The 17,717-nt window shown below is 41.6% G+C and overlaps 1 protein-coding gene across 7 annotated transcripts in view; it reads left to right on the top strand.

Moving 5' to 3' along the window:
• Nucleotides 1–586: 586 nt before the first annotated feature.
• The window catches only part of PDLIM5 (PDZ and LIM domain 5), a 139,850-nt gene continuing 122,719 nt past the window's right edge, over nt 587–17,717 (top strand). For 3 of the 7 annotated variants that reach the window (XM_087935910.1, XM_087935912.1, XM_026698312.2), the window contains exons 1-2: nt 757–960; nt 6,254–6,387. In XM_087935910.1, coding sequence (XP_087792036.1) covers nt 6,292–6,387 — 96 coding nt within the window. In that variant the 5' untranslated portion in view covers nt 757–960; nt 6,254–6,291. Of the gene's footprint in view, nt 961–3,606; nt 3,657–6,253; nt 6,388–17,717 lie in introns of those variants that run through there. The other 4 variants (XM_087935911.1, XM_087935909.1, XM_087935913.1 and 1 more) reach the window with 4 other exon arrangements.

Genomic DNA, 17,717 nt, shown 5'->3' on the forward strand with positions numbered 1-17,717 from the left:
AAACAGAAATTTTGACTCAATAGTGGTCATAAGTTGAGGACTACCTTTAATAATACTACACATAATGTAATACTACTATGCATAATAATGCATAGTCTTGTCAACCCTTTCTAGAACCCTGTCCTAGAAAGACATTCTGGAAATTGCGTAAATCTATTTCCTTCTACAAAGGAAAAAAAAAAGCAAAGCTTGGTCAACAGCAACTAAATAATCAAAGTTGTGTCTGTTGCTATTAGTGAAACAAAGGAATGCTCTGCTTGAGAAAATCCATACAACCACACGATGGCAGCAAATATGGCAATAGTCCAGAATAACAATGACCCGCAGGTTCCCCTCTTGCACGTGTGCACGCAAACACGCATTTTGCTAGCTCTCTTCTTCCACGGGTCGCGTACGCTTTTCATGCGCATTTGGAATAAAATAATTTCGAAATCGATTTGGAGAGGCGGACGAAGTTCGCAGACTCTGCGTAATTCTCTGAGGTGGAAACGTCAAGCCTGTTAAACGTGGTTAAGGCACTTGATGAAAAGTCCAGCCTGTTAAACGTGGTTAAAAGGCGCTTGATTTAGATTTCAGATCTTTCCCACGGAAGCGTGTCTCTTATTTCTTCGTCCTCGTTCAGCCGGCAATTCTGGTCGGGGGGTCCATCGCGGCCAGCAAGGCTGCGGGCGCCCGAGGCTCCGCCGGGAACGAAGGCGCACGCCAAGGCCGGAAAGTAGCCCGCTGCCCCCGCCCGCTTCTCCTCCTCCTCCTCCTCCTCCTCTCGCTCTTTGCTGGAGCCAAACCTCGCCGGCCCTCCGGAGCCGGAGCGGGGAGGAGGAGCGAAGAAAGGGGCGGAAGTGCAAACAAGAGCTCGGGGCGAGAGAGCTTCTTCGGGCTTGGACTTTGCGCTCTTTCGCGCACACGCCACTTTGGTGGGAACCGCTCGCGCGCCTCTCCAGCCTCTCTCCGCCTTGGAAAGTGAGTCGCTTCGCTGGGGCTTCGCTGAGGAGAAAAGGAGGGACGGAGGGAGTGGGAGAGAATTCCACCCGCGGCCGTAGGAAAAGCTTTCCCCGGGAGCGGGGTCGCGGGAAATAAAAGGGCGCCCGAGGCGGGCGGAGGAGGCTTTGCGCGCTTAGACCCAGGGCTCTCAAACCTTGGCCACTTTAGGCCGGGGGGAACTTTAACTCCCAGAATTCCCTAGCCAGCTGGCTGAGGAATCCTGGGAGTTGAAGTCACCCCGTCCTCCGTCCCCCGGCTTAAAGTGGCCACGGTTGGAGAGCCCTGCCTTAGAGGAGCAGCGCGCCCGCGGCACCTTGCGGAATTGGGAGGGCTGGGTGGTGGAGGCGCCGGCTAAAGTTTGCACGGAGTTTGGGGACGGAAGGGGAGCCGTGGAAAAGGGCTGGGGGAGCTGCTACGACTACGACCGGAGCGCCCAGGGCAGTACCAGACGGAGCTAAGATACAGAGAGCATATCTTTTCGCCGCCCTAACCCTGTTGAGTCCCTTTCCTAGTTCCGTCGCGAAACGTTTCCTCCCCCACCCTTTTTTTTTTTTTTGCAGCCGGCCTTTCCCGTGGCGTTGCTTTTTAGCAGACGTGCCTTTGAAAGGCTGCTTTGAGGTGACGCTTCTTCGAGTCCCGACCCTTCCCCCCTCTTTTTTAAAAAATCCAAGAGTTGAAAAGCGGCAACAAGTGTCCTCTTTAATATTGGCTTGGTCCCCCGAGATTAGTTTGTCAGATTGTGGTTTTTCTGTTTTTCTTTCCCCTCCCCGGTCTCTCTCTCTCCCTCCTCTTCCTCTCTCCCTCTCTCTTCCTCCCCCTCTCTTTCTCTCCCTTCCTCCTCTCTCTTACTCTCTCTCTGTCCCCTTCCCCCTCTCCCTTCTCTCTATTTCCCTCTCTCTTCCTCCCCCCTCTCTCTTTCTCTCCCTCCCCTCCCTCTCCCTCTCTTTCCCTCCCCTCCCCCCTCTCCTTTTTCTCCCTCCCCTCCCTCTGTCCTCTTTCTCTCTCTCTTTCCCTCCCTCCCTCTCCCCCTCCTTTTCCTCCCCTCCCTCCCTCTGTTCTCTTTCTCTCCCTCTCTCTTTTTCTCTCCCTCCCTCCTTCTCTCTCTGTCCCTCCCCCACTTCTCTCTATCTCTCCCCTTTCCCCCCTCTGTTTGGGGGCTTCCCACACCTCCTTTCCTCCCTCCCCAGCCACCAACCCATTTCATCACAGCAAGACTTTTCCTTAAGTGGCCCCGACTGCCTGCCTGTTGGTAAATCAGTAACTCCGGGCATGTTTAAAAGACAATGGAAATAAAATAAAATCAACCAGGCCAATTTTTTCTTTTTCGTAGTAGGGCGTGAGAAATTTGCTTTCGTTGCTCTTTGTGCTCATGACTTTTTTGGGCAGCTGCAAAACAATCTAGACCCCTTCCATATATGTGTATTTCCCCGCTCCCCTTTCTCTCAACTTTGTAGCAATTGGTATATTGTCCTTTAATGTATGGCACCAAATGGGTAACATTTCTTGAGATGTCTGCTTACCAAGATTTAATGGAGCTCTGGGGTTTCTGTTAGTGCATGCAGATAAATGCAACTTTTGCATATGTTATATGTGCATAGTTGTGCATATTTGAAGCTACCAATTTCTTCCATTGCTCTTGTTACCTGGAGGAAAATGTAGATTTCATAAAAGGATCCACTGGCAAGCTAAACTATTCAAGCACTTTTATTTTTTAGTACATTTCTAATGAGTGCTTTTCAGTAATACTTTCAGGTGCTATTTTAAGTATGTGCTTGCGAGGGGAATAAGAATAAGCATTTGGAAGCTATCACGATGCCATGGAATAATAGATACGAGATTATGGATTTAAGAACCACTATTTAATATTCGATTAGTTCCAGTCTCCCTCCTCCTCCCACCAGATTTGCATGCTTAAACATCATCAAAAAGATATCTGAGGCTAGAAGAGAAATATTTTACTTTCCAAGAAACTTTTTAAAGTGTTTCATTAATGCCAAGTAACTTTTGCGCTGAGATAGACTGTTTATAATAGTTGTATGCTAGTGTGTTTGTGCTACAAACCCTAGTGATTCCCATATGTTATTTCAAGTACTTATTACAAGGTATCCAAAACCAGTTAGCCTTAATTATTTGGTTCCTAAATGACTGATGATAAGTTGAAGACCACCTGTATTTATAAAATGACACGTGAGATAGAAAGCAAAGAACATTACTTGTAGAATTCTTTCTGACCCCTTCATAATAGCTCTATTAGGGTCACAAAGGGTCTTAGAATGGAGATGTCTATTCAACCTTCAGAGATAACATGGAGGGTTCGATTTCTTTCTCTCCAGTGCCTAATCAAATCTGGCCCATTTTCAAGCTTAGTCTTTTGCAGGCTTTTTTCCTCAGAACAGATTTGCTCCTATTTTATTGACTTTTTCAAGAATTATCCTGCTAACGTATAGACAGAATCATGAGCCCCTTTCCATAACTCCTTTTGAACATTATGTTAAGTTGGAAAGAAAAAACAAGATAGGATAAACTTGCAGATCATTCATTCCTTGCTGGAATTTCTTACAGCCTCTTTGCCAGCAGTGGATATAAAGGCTCCTGCATTTTCTTTGTTATGATATAACAGGTTGCCTCTGCGTAGGTACATTTGGAAGTATCAGACATGCTGTATACGGTCCATGGTAAGTCATAACTATAGAAGGGAAACTACAAGTGTGGTAGTAGAATGGAACAGTTGGCAACATATAGAGGGGCAGCCGGATTGTATCTTTCCTAGTTATGTACTGGGAAAGTAAGAGGTTTTCCTTCACAACCCCTGCAATGTTATTTGGCCTATTTTTGAACTCCAGCTTTCTTTTGCTGGCACTTCTCTCTACACTAAATTTAGGCACTTTAGTTTTTGGACAGTTATTCTGTGATAGCTAGACAGATATAAACCGACCTCTTCTAATTTATTTCCAACATTCTGTTGGGCTGGAAAGACTAAAAAGCTTATTTGGCATACTGCTTATTCTTTAGTCTGCGCTCAGAGCCTCCAGCTAAGTTATAGTGTGTTTTGATCATAAATCATGTTTTGTGGCTTAGCGCAAGGAAGATACCCAGGCGTTCTCCATCACCGAAAGATGAACCAATGGGAAAGAGTTAACTATTACCTCTTCCTGATAGAGAGTAAGGGCTTTTTTGCTTTCCCAAAACAAACCTCTCCCTGTCAACCTTAATTCTGCCTTCTACAAAAATGGATGGAAAGGAGATTCACGGAACTGAAGATCAGATTACAAGTAGCACATGCCAACTGTAATTGTGATGGATTTAGATTGAGTTTCAGTAAAGAAAAGGTCAAATTACACTCTATTGCAAATGAAAAGGGGAGATTTCCTCATGGAGGAGGAAGAAGTCTTAAGCCCCGCCTTTGAGCAGGCAGAGGTGGAGTTAACACTTTCCTATCAGGTTCATTTTTCAGTGACCAAAATAGTTTAGGTCACAGTTCTGACCTATCCCTCAAGCCATGTTATATAATATATGTGGGTATGTGCATCGTTTTATTCATTTATTTTTTCATGTTTATGTAGTGTAGATTGGAGGTATACCTTTGAGAGCTGTATACAGCGAAATTTCATTTTAATGTATGCTAATCAGTGTATGTTTAAAGTGACAATAAAGTTATTATCAGTCTTAGTTTTCTATGGCTAAATAAGCCATGTCTTAACCTTGTTAAGGATAGACCACAATGGAAGCTAACTTGAATTAATGGAGTTCTCGTCCTGGGTGACTTTAGAATTGCAGAGAGAAAACAAATCATATCTAGAAAATTTTATCTGCTTGGTTTTCAGCCTACTTTATTTCAGGCAAACATCAGGTGTTTTCATAATGCATCCATGAAAAGCATTTCCGCTTTGTAAGAGAATGAAATACCTTTCCTAGAGGTAATGTCGTAGGTATTGTTAAATTTGAACTGTGGATATTGTTTAGAGACTCTAGTTAAGCTAGAGTCTCTAAACAATACCCATGACTTAAATTTATTCTGCATTTTACTCCTGAAATCTATTTTCAGAACAACTATGCTCAGGGAGAAGAATGAAAAATAAAAAAAGTGGATATATTGATGAAATTAGGGCCGGGTGTTTTTACATTTTGAGATGCAAAGATGTTTGTAGATTTTTTATGTTCCCAATTTTCTGCCAGTAATGACACTATAATAATACAAGTAATGTAACATTGGCACGTTTGTGTGTATACGTTGGGGCGGGGATAGCAATTCAGAACCTGCAAAATGATCTTCAGACACTTCATATGAGTTGAAAGTTGAGAACCACTAATTCTGACTAAGACATTATTCATGATTTCAGTGGCTATTGTGTGCTGGCTTGCATGGGGACTGTAAAAAAGGAAGCTCTTCTCAAAAACCAGGTGAAGGTTGAGAATGCCCATTTTTCTTCTGAAACATCATGGATAGCAAGGGATCAGTCATTCTGCATCTGAGTTGTTTGTATAGACAGGAAGAGAGAGAGAGAGAGAGAGAGAGAGAGAGAAAGAAAATAGACTGGCTTGAATTTTACTTTCTGCTAAGTTGACATTTGTGCTTTCTTTGGTTCAGGCTAGCCTGATGTGTAAATCTAGTCATGGCTCATTCAACAAATAATTAAAACACATCCCCCTTTTGTTCCTATGGAATGTTCAAGATTCCTGGAAGGAAATATATAAAAGCTGATTGTGTGGTTGTCCATTATAAATTTTGAGGGAAGCTTCCTAGTTTCTGTGGTTGTCCTAGATCAAGGGTATCAAACTCAATTTCATTGAGGCCCAAACTAGGTTGTGTTTGACCTCGGGGACCCCAGGATGGGCGTGGCCAGCTTGACGTCATTCATGTTGGGGGAGAGAGCTGTGGTGGCTTGAGTGCTCTGCCAGCGAAAATGGGCTCCCGAGCTCTGTTTTCAGATGCAACAGCCTCCTGCAACCCTCTGCCAATGAAAACAGAGCTCGGGAGGGCCATGCGCATCCCTCGTGAGCTCTGTTTTCGCTGGTAGAGGCACTGCGGACCGGTCCTTCGTTGTTTGCAGGACATCCCCGCAGGCTAGATCTAAGCACACCGCAGGCCGAATCTGGCCCACGAGCCTTGAGTTTATCACCCCTGTTAGATTATATGCTTTGTATTAAGATATAAAAATTACTGTGGTTAGTGCAGTGTGTGAACCCAGTCAGAACATTAGCACCTGATCTAATTATTTTGGATGTTTGGGTTGTGTTTTTAGCATTCAGAATCTTCAAATATCTCTTACAGGTTGTTCCCCTGAGAATTATAACCAACTGCAGAAGACCATGAATAACTACAGTGTTTCACTGGTGGGTCCAGCTCCTTGGGGGTTCAGGCTCCAAGGTGGGAAGGACTTCAACATGCCTCTCACTATCTCTCGGGTAAGCATGTTTAAAAAGCCTTTTGAGTATCACCTGTTATATCATGTGACAATACAGGTAGTCCTCGACTTATATCTACTATTGAGCCGCACGTTTCTGTTGCTAAGCGATAAAGTTGTTAAGTGAGTTTTGCCCCATTTTACGATCTTTCTTTCCACAGTGGTTAAGTGAATCACTGCAGATGTTAAGTCGAACTTCGAATTTTGGTCACTAAATGAACTGTTGTAAGTCAACTACCTGTAAAACTTTTGTTAGTAAGTATTTTAATAGCAATATTTTTGTTGGTTGCTATGACACCTCCTATGAGGTATGCAATTTTGGAATTTAGCTGAACTTTAAGAGAAGTAATGACTTACTGGATGTGTCAGAAATGGACACTTAAGTAATTTTTCTTACTTAAAATTTTATTTCAAGGGCATGCTCATTTCCTCTTGACCTCCACTGAGAGGAAATGGGCTTGGTTCATACTCTGGGTTAAGACCTATGAGATATGTCTAGTTTTGGATCGAAGTTAATCCAACTATTTAATGGTAATCCAAGGCCTGTGGCCTAGTGACAATTAGTGTGATTAATTCTATAAAATGTCTAAAACACACCATAGTTTAGTGGAACCTACACATCCAGACACAGACTATATTAGCTAAATTTGGTTTTTCAAAAGATAGAAAGAGAGGGGGGGGAGAGAGAGAGAGGGAGGGAGAGAGAGAGAGAGAGATTAGTGCTCTTTGAGCCTGGTTGTTTTGCAGATGTTTCATTACCTAAACTAAATACAGGTAATCTTCAATCTATGACCACAATTGAGCCGAAAATGTCTGTTGTTAAGTGAGACATTTGTTAAATGAGTCTTGCCCCCATTTTACGACCTTTCTTATCACAGTTGTTAAGTGAATCACTGCAGTTGATAAATTAGTAACCTGGTTGTTAAGTGAATCTTGTTTCCCCATTGACTTTGCTTGTCGGAAGGTCGCAAAAGGAGATCACATGACCTTGGGACATTGCAATGATCACAAATATGAACCAGTTGCCAAGCATCTGAATTTTGATCATGCAATCATGGAGATGCTGCAAAGGACTTAACTGTGAAAAACAGTCATAAGTCACATTTTTCAGGGCCATTGTAACTTTGAACGGTCATAAATGAACTGTTGTAAGTCAAGGACTACCTGTAATAGCGTCAGAACCAGATGATGCACTAGCACTGATGATGTTACCTAATTTGGGTAATGAGATGTCTGCAAGAAAATAACCAGGTTCAGGCATCAAGGACTCCTCTTTCAGCCCTGAGCTACAAATAGTCTCCTTTATCAATACACAGGTGTTTGGGAGGGGCTGGTTTCACTGAACACCCTATATCCATGATGGCGAACTTGTGGCCCGTGTGCCAAAGGTGGCCTGCAGAGTCCTCTCTGTGGGCACGCGAGCCATTCCTGCAGCTCTACTCCACCACACATGGGTGCCTCCTGCTGGCCATCTGGCCTTCAGGTCTCTGCCACGCATCTGCGGGGACGATGTGCATGTAGGGGACATGCACACATGCGTGGGGGGTGGGGTACATGCAAGGGAGGATGGGGCGCATGCACGAGGGATGTGCGCACATTGCATTTTGGGGGTTTGCACACGCACTTTGGGCACTTGGTGCTGAAAATGTTAGCCATCGCTGTCCTATATCAATCAAGCAGATGGGTAGAGATTGACTGCTGAGGGAAGAAAACAGTGACCTAATTTGGGCTGGGCTGATCACTAACTAGGGAAAATCCTACATTGCTTGGGAGAAAGAAATGTGGCTATGGCTTGGGAAAGGGCAATTCTCTGCCGCCTTTAACCAGAATGCGTTTCCTGTTGCTATTTCAAGCTACCGCATTACTTTTTGCAAAGCCAGCCGCTTTCAGTAAAAAGGAAGCTTAAGTTACTATATCTATAAAAGGGCCCTTATTGTGTGTGATGATAGTCCAACCGCAGAGGAAAGCATCCTGACCTTCTGAGAGCAAGCAGGTGGCTATCACAGACAATGGAAATATGAAAGAAATGCAAAAAGAAAACATTTTAAAATGTTTTCTTCTTCAGTGAGTCAATACTTTCAAGGAAACTTCACTAAGATATTTTAATTCGTCCTAGATTGCCTAGTTTCATGTATTTTGTAAGGGCTGTCTTTAGAATAGAAGATGCTATATTGACCTCTTGTTATCAGGTAAAGAAGAAATGTATGAGTTCATTGTTTTGCTTCGGGAAATATAGCTAACTAGCAACAGATTGAACAAATCTATTGAAATGCATTGTGTTATAGCTTTTTTTTACAATTTTACATAAAAAAACCAACCCCACAATTCAGAATATAACCTGTATTATGATAAATTCGCTAGATCACCAAGAAGAGAATCTAGAAAATTTTAAACAGTTGCAAAAATATACATATTATCAGTACTGTCTGTTAACAATCAGCATCCATAACTATCTTGTGGAATATCTAAATATCTAAATTTGAGTAGTTCATGTTTTTTGTCTGTCTCATGGTTAAGTATATTATGTTAGTACCAAACAATAATGTTTGGAATTAATTCTGTTTATGAACATATTTAGAAGTATGTTATTGTAATATTTTTGTTCTTTTTGTCCAAAATGGTTTATTGCTTTAAAAACATATATTGATTAATGTTTGATTCACTAAACATTAACTATATATGTATCTCTATTTTATATTTACCTACCTACCATCTATCTATATCATCTATGTCTCTCTCCCTCTCTCTCTCTCCCTCTCTCTCTCTCTCTCTCCATCCTCTATCAATCATCTATCTATCTGTCTCTCTATCTACCATCTACTGGTATCTATCCATCCATGCATCCATCTATCCATATGTCCATCCATCCACCCATCTATCCTCTATCTATCTATCTATCTATCTATCTATCTATCTATCTATCTATCTATCTATCCAACATCTGTCTGTCTATCACTGACTATATATAAATAGGGAGCAAACCTCATCCTCACTTGCACCGGTGTTACCTAGTTGGTTAATAATGGAAGATGCTACATTGTCCTCTGGTTGTCAGTAAAAGAAGAAACTTATGAGTTTGTTGTAGCTAACCAGCAACAGATGGAACAAATCTATTGAAATGCATTCACAATTGCGTTGACAATTGTGAATGCAAACAACCAACCTTAGAATCCCTAACCATAACCCTAACCCTCAGAATCCCAAGGACTCCACAGTTGAACCCTGAGCTATAGATATTATATTCTGCTGGAAGCTGTAATCACTAGTAATCTATTCTCCTGATAGCGAAGAGAGTTCTAACAACTTTAATACCTGAAATAGATACCTTAGTATTTTTAAAAACAGTTGGACACTGTTCTCAGAGCCTACCTACTGGTTTCCAACTTTTGGAGAATCAAAAGGGTACATTTCAGCTGGCTGATGTGGGGGAGAAAAAGCTAAATCAGAAAGTGATTGTACATCATCAGGAAATCCCAAGACTGTAGGCTTGACTGGGAAACTGACCAAACTATATCCTAAATATGCAAACAGTGTGTGTAACCATCCCTCTCACCACTCTTGATTAAAATTAATGTTTAGTGTTGATGGACACTGCTTTTTAGTCTGGAAATAATGTACTTCATTCTGGTATACCAACCAATTGCTTCTTTGATAATAGAAGGGAACTAGGTTGTGTTTTAGCTACATCAGAACAGAGTGTTCAGCACTTTCCTGTTCCAAATACAATCAGAAAGGCTAGTAATGATATGTTGATAAAGAAATGCAAGACCAAAAAACAGGGCTCTTTATATTCTCCTGCTGTCTGTTGTGACCTTCTGAGGTTTGGGGCACTCATGCATGCAGTTGATTTTAGTGTGCGAATGCTAGTTATTTTTATGGCCTTTGTTGGGAGTTAGCATCAAAACACTGGTTCAAGCAGAGTTACATTTAAAAGCAACAGTAAATTAAAATTAGTTTTTGTTACCCATGAAAGCAACTGCATCCTTAAGTAAATTTCTAAAACCAATTTCTAATACTGAAATCTATCAATTGGGGTTTAGTAGAATATAGTAGTGACCTGTTTGAAATTGAAAGCATGATCTTAACCTTTGTGCTTGGGATTTGCATGAATGGATGATCCAGTGGTTTTGATGTATGTTAATTGCACATTCATGAAGACGCAGATAAATGTTATGAACCATTATTAATATCAAATGAATAGGCTTCTGGGTTTTTCTTAATGTGTCAAAGATCAGCTATGTTCATTCTGATGCTTACACGTTAATGGACAGCAGTTGTTTTCTGATTTTCTCACACTTTATTGTTCGAAAGGAGGTAATGTATAGCTGAAGTTTTTTTCCTCAGTCACAGCAGGTGACTTCAACCAGCCTTCCAAAAAAGCTAAGCAGGACTGTAAATTGTAACTGGTGGGATGGGAAACTATCAGGAATTCCCACTGCTGTAGGGTAAACTTGGATGCTAAAACTGTTTCTTCCCTACTGTTGTCAAGAGCTCCATGCCTGGATACCATTATCTTGCTTTTAGGGCAGTTTTTTGCAGCTCTTTTGGGTTGTATCTATATGCAGTCTTGATAGAAACGCTGTAGAAAAATGGCACACACACAGAGAGAAACTTCAAACGGTATGCAGTTGGGGATGATTGAGAACAGTGAAATTCATGTGCTCTCTTGTTGATCCATGCAGCATAACAACCCACACTCCTTTGGGTCTGTTTGCAATTCTTCTTCCAAATAAGAACATCTTAAAGTGGCTTAGCTGCAGAAAAAATAGTTTGAAAGAAATCCATTTGAATTCATGGTGTTTAAGGAAAGCTAAGAAGAGTGAGAGGATGGTTTTTTCTCTTCCTTTCGCCCTCAAGGACTGAAGGCTTCAGTCAGTGCCCCCCCCCCCTTTGAATAGCTATTTTTAGTCACCCTTCTCCTCCCATTTATTCATTTGCTGATTGTTATCTTTAAGGGCATTGTGAGAGGTGATCTGGTGCTGAAAAGTTTGTTTGTTTGTCTTGGTGGACAGCCAGGATATATATGAGTTTCTAACTTCTTTTAGGAGGAAACAAAAAGTGATCCCACTATCCATAAAAGGAAATGCATGATAAAAGCTTAAAATAGGAAGAATACTGGTATTTCCTTGACCAAATGAAATGTTTTTCATAGTTGGCTTATGAACCCTTGGAATGTAATATGGCAGACCTTAAATGCATGTCAGCTTAGGCCCTAAATGCATGTCTGCAATAACTTGCAAATTGTACACTGTGTTTTGGTGTCTGAATAACTTTGTTCTAAAGACCGGTCTCTATTAATTTATTTGAATGTATTTGCATTACTCTAGTTTTCTAATTTGCTTAATGGAAATGACGACCCACCCATGGTAAATGGTTCCTGCATTTATAAAAAGTAGATTCTTGTTTGTTCTCTCTGTAATGTTTTGGTGTTTCTATTGTGTCTTTCTTGACCTTTTCATGCAACGGATTAAAACAAAAGATTAAAATAAAAGGGTTAAGGGTTAAGAGGAACTCTTGTTCTAATTCATTCAAGAGACAGTCTAAACCATAATGGCTTAAGGTACACTGAAATCCCAGCCACTTATGATTTCTTAAACCATGATCTGAATTCCGTTTGGGAATCTTGGCACTAAAATGGAATCTACAATAATTGAAAACTGCCATGAGGCTTTCAAATATTTCAGAAATATATTAATATTAAAATAAGCATTTCACTTGCATTTCCCTCTAACACACTATGAGGGCTCTCCTGAAGGATTGTAGGAGGACTTCATGATGATGCTGGATTGTTTCAGTGTTTTGGATGACTAAAAAACTTTAGTAGCTTCTTAGTATCATTTCTAAATAGGGAGAAAATAGGCCAAAATGAGGAAGAGGGAAGGATGTTTGTTTACATCAGGAGTCTACAAAGTTGACAACTTTAAGACTTCAACTCCCAGAGTTCCCCAACCAGCAAAGTTAAAGTACACAAATCTTTACAGTTGCCAACTTTGCAGATCCTGGGAAAAATGAACTTTACTGATTGGTACTCCCAAAGATAATTCCACAGTGAACTTCTCAGCTAGATACTTTGTAGTACTCATAAGCTTCTTCTATCTTGTTAAAAATTTTCTTTTCAAAGATGTGAATTTTGGTTTTGCGAGAGCCCATGATGTCTATTACATAAGCTTCCATATATGTTATGGTTAAGTGCTAAAGCAAACACTCTCAGGCAACCCAAATATCTTTAAAACATATGCTTTCTTGGCTTGTATAGCCTCTTTGTTCTCTCTCAGTTGCAGATGGGACTTAAGGGAATTAACCTTTCCCATTTTCAATCAACTATTTGACAGCCCTTCTGTAATATGCCCAAAATTCATTAACAAATCATATAAGTAGCGAACAGGAAATCTTTTACTTTAGAAAAGTAGTAAGCTATATGTTTTGTGTTTGCTGCTGCTAAGCATATAGTGGCCAAATAACATTGTGTTTTTGTTTTGTGTTGAAGGCTTATTTTTGTTGTGCTTCTTGATTGTATTATAGTTTAGTTGCAACAATGGGTTATAACTAGCACAAGGCAAGGTATTATTGCAAACTACTAAAAGTAGTAACAATTAAAATAGCTTCATTTAAAAATGCTTTTTATCAATATATTTCCATCATAAAGTGCTTCTACAGAATCGAAAAGACGGATAGGTTAATAGAATTCTACAATTGGGATGAGTGAACCCAGTTCACTCTTGAATAATGGGACTAAACAGAAAGTTGGTCTCATAATACGAAAGGAAGCTTATGAAAAAAAGGGAAAAGTAAACTCAAGTATTTTCAGAAAAAGAGACCAACAGAAGCAGAAGATAATCTGTTTCTCTTATTTTGTTTATAGATTTCCCCCACAAGAATATTCCATAATTTTTGATTTGAAATAACAAGCTGCATTAAAGTTGTATAGCACTGTTTCTATCAAATTACTCAGTATATTATTACACATTCTGTTGAATAAGCAATGGAATAATGTTAAAAATTATTATTTTCATCTATCCTTAACTATAACATTTCCTTAACTTGTGGAATGTAAATGCAGTATAAAAGTGTTGTAAGATAGCTTCTTCATGCCCTGTTACTGTAAGAAACATTACTCAGATATCTCATTAGTAATTAAATCTAATCTTCCTCCTAAAGGTATTCTATGTTTTTAGTAGACCAAGTGAGATTACCACTTATGTACTTTATCTTGATTCTTTGGGCTAATGATGCTAGTTTTGTGATCAAGTCTCAAGCAAGGCAGTGGCTTATTTTAATATTGTTGGACACAATTTTGGCTTTAAAAATATGGATCTATTGGGAGTTTGATGTTTGTTCAGTGGGTCTTCTGTTCTGGTTGAGAAAGTCATTTGTTACAAAATACGTTCCCTTCTACCAGTTCTTCTCATTTATGGGGGAGTTTTTCCTTCATGAAATCATCTATCATGCTATATTCTGCCTTATGGCATGTCAGTAGTTTATACAATTTATTACTTAAACCATGTAAATTTCTTTAAATAAGCCATGGCTTAGTATGTGTGTGATAGTGGTGGTATTCTACCGGTTCGGCCCGGTTGGGCTGAACTGGTAGCTCCGACAATAATCTTTGAGCGAACCAGTTCATCTGCCCTGGCTCTATACTGACCTTTATTTCCTGCTTTTCAACCTCAGCTGCTTTGCGCGGCACAGCCGATTGCCACACGTCAGCTATTTTACACATAGGTTTTGCAGCAGAAGGTGAGTTGCAAATGCTGCATATGATCAAAGTGTGTGCATGCGCGCAAAGCACATACTCACACTGAACCAGTAGGAAAACTTTTTGAAACCCACCACTGGTGTGTGTGTGTGTGTGAAATCAGTGAATGTTTTAGAAATTGCAAGGTACAACAGTCAGTTGCATGTCACTTCATGCCCTATGACAGCATCCCTTTAAATTGTACGTTGTTTCTGCCAGAAGTTATTTCTAATTTCTGCATTAAGGGTGAGCACTTTGAAACGTTCTGCATTGCCCTTACACTTAACTTATTATTGATTATTTGCTGATTGTCTTGACTGTGGTAAAGAAAAAAAAAGTGCATGATATAAGGTGAGATTGCGGTAATTATTTCCAGATTTGTCAGTGTGGTCCAGATATCCTGAATGACCTTCCTGTCCTCTGGTATGTATCTGTTCCCAAGCCTCTTTAAGTGGCAGACTGGTATCTAACCAGAAAACATTGCCTTTTTTGGAATTTTGTGAAACTGTCCACTGAATCTGAGAAAGAAACAATGGCCATTTGCATTTTTGTACTTTGGAAAAGGAAGAATGACTTTAAAGAAAAAAAATAACTATTAGGTTTCTTGAGAAAACAGTTCACATTTTGATCCTGTTAAAAAAATATAGCGTATGAAGGAAAACAAGATTTTCCCAGTTTTCTGATTTAGCTTCTATATTGATGCAAATTGCTGAATGGTATTTGCTTAGTATTAGCAGTTTAGTATTTTGTTTTATTGTTTATTGTTTATTATTATTTATTGATATATTATTCATTAGTATTATAATGTTTTAGTATTAGCAGTATTACTATTAGGTAATCTGATGCTTGTTAACTTTGTGAAGATAGTATTAGATTTATTTAATATATATTTTATTTCTCATTTTAGATAACTCTTTTCTCTTATTTTCCTTGTTACCTATATGACCAAAAGGTCTGCAAGCCTCTCATATATTTTTTTTAACATTGACAGTCTCCAGAAGCTCTTGTACAATTTATTTTTTTCAATAGATGTCAGTGGTTGGGTTCTGGTATCACATTAAACCCCAAACTCCTAGTTTGGTTTCAACTGTTTCTATACATTATGGTTTGCAGACTTGTGTGTTGTGCAAATCACAAGTTTTTTTTTTCATTTAGCTTCTTCCATTTAGCTAAAAATCAAACCATGACATCTTTCCTGGGGGAGGGTACTTTCTAAGGCAGCCGATATGCATCAGCAAAACAAACCAATTGTTATAAATTAATTAAGAAGATAGAATTTCACTTTCTCAGGGAGGCATAATAAGGTTGAGCTTCTGCTTATTCACAGAGTTCACTTTCTCAAGGTTAGAGAGCAGAAGGAATTAAATGGAGAAGTTGCATTGGAGGTGAAGGTGTCTTTTTTCTCAATCTAGGCAGCCAGATTTCTTTGCATCAGATAAAACTTTCCATGGCAATAATTTTTGCTCCTGCAAGTTAACACACAACTTTTGTTCATTTTCAGATAACTGTCAGGGTTTAACTTTTGTGTTTGGGTGTTCAAAAAAAAAAAATCTCTGAAGTGTAGCCCAAAACATAACTCAGCATGTTTTGAGTCCAATTTTAAGGTGTTTCAATCCTTTCAGCTTTCAGGACTGTCTTTTTTTCCATAGAGCTGTCTCGAGTGTCCAGGTTGGGAGGAGCTCCAGTCTCGGCTCTCACAGGCTGAGCTTGAGATTGAGGAACGCCCCTCACCATCACGTGGTCCTCCAGGCGCGCCCCGTTTTTTTGCTCAGCCTCGTGGCAGTCAGGCTGGTTTTCCTTTTGCTCCTGGTCGTTCTAGCACCTCGTGTTTTTTTGATCAACTTGGACTCTCAGACAGCGCAGGAAACTGAGGTTTGAGCTCCCTAGGGAGCCTTTTTCTTCTAAGGGGAATTGTTTCACTATCCTTTTAAGGGAGAATCCAGCGCTTCGAGCGCTGCCCCCCTGCTCCGATTGCCACCTTTTCGCTCCGTGCGAAGCTGCATCGTTTCTTTCCTGCCTGGTTTTGTTCTTTCGCCGTTTCCCCCCCGCGAACGCCATCTAACCCAGGGAGATGCTTCCCTGCCTCTCCCAGGTACTTCTTTGTGGCCTCCGGGCCTTTTTAACTTCTCCTGGGTGATAGCCGCCGCTGGGGATTGCCTCGTCATTGCGCCCTCCATTTTGGGCTCCCTGTGGCGTCAGCCATCTTGGGAGTGGCAGGAGTCGCCACCATCTTGTGTGTGGCCGCATGGCCGGCGCCATTTTCAGAGGCCTATAACAGGGTTCTTCTTAATGTTTTATAGGCAGACTCCGGACTGCCTATATCCTTGCCTGTTTGCGCTTGGTTTCTATCAGGCTAACCAGGGTTAGTTGGCTCTGTAGCCCTTCCCCAGCAGGCGAGTTAGCAGCTCTGCCATCCCCTTCCCGGTCCGTCCGGCAGGGGTAGCTGCCTGGCGTTCAACTTTTGGCTAATTGGTTTCTGGGCTAGGCCCTGCTGTGCAACAGCCTCCTATTTTAAATACAAAAAAAATTTTTTGATCAAAAGGAGGGTGCGAAATGTGCGCTAGGATCCCCGGCCTCTACGTAGGCCGCATCCAAACGTGCAACTGTCCGAGGACCCGTGATGGCACTTTACTTTAAAATTTTTGGTTGGTAGCCCCAGGGATGCCTGCCACTGCTCGAGGCCTACCTGCAGGCCGCATTGTGTTTGATTCCTGGGCAGATCCTTGGAATGTCCAAATCCCTGCTGGTAACTTGCAATCCTGCCTTGGTACTCCTCTAGATATAGGAGTCTACTGGCTACACAGTCTCTCCCCAGCAAGGGAGGTAGCAGCTCCGCCATCCCCTTTCCCGGTCCGCCCGGAAGGGACGGTTTTTGGCGTCCATCTTTGGCAATTGGCTTCTGGGCTAGGCCCTACTTCTCAACAACGTGCAAAGCACCTCTGTTGCCCTTGACCTAGGGGGGTGCGAAAGCAGTACTGGGTTTCCGGCCCCTGCTTAGGCTGTGTCCAGACTTGTTAATCACCTCACGTTAATCAAGAGCTTTTCCTCCTTTCTCCTCTCCGGATGGCAGACGACAATGCATCTCGTGGCACTTCCCTGAAGGCCAAGGCTAAGTCTCATCACCTGCGCAAACAAGCACAGGAAACATCCAAAGCCTCTCAAAGGGATGCCCTTAGGCGACACAGGGCCCTTGAAAAGGAGATTGACAGACGCTCTAAGGAGTCAAGCTCTGTGCCTCTGGACCCTTCCAATCCCACTCCCTCTACCTCCACCCATCCTCCCTCCTCCCCTGCTTCTGCCTCTTCATCGCAGCCTGGACAGGCCCCTGAGGCCACCTTCCCCCCGCTGCTGCAGGTCTGCGCCCGGAGGAGCCTCACCCACCCCCCACGGTGGAAATCCCCAAAAATCTCAAACAAGCGATGGAGCTGGCCATCCGGCACGGGATAGCACAACAGTTTCAGCAGCTGACCGGTCTGGCCCCTAGGCCTGAGGCCCCCGAGGCTCGAGGATCAGCAACTTCGCATGGTCAGGTAGCTCTCCACGGGGACTTGACCCTGCCCTTGGAGATGGAGGAGATGGAGGCCCAGGAACTCGGG

The sequence above is a fragment of the Pseudonaja textilis genome, chromosome 6 (genome assembly GCF_049901715.1).
Source record: "Pseudonaja textilis isolate UNSWEBS1 chromosome 6, rPseTex1.2, whole genome shotgun sequence".
NCBI classification, from domain to species: domain Eukaryota; kingdom Metazoa; phylum Chordata; class Lepidosauria; order Squamata; family Elapidae; genus Pseudonaja; species Pseudonaja textilis.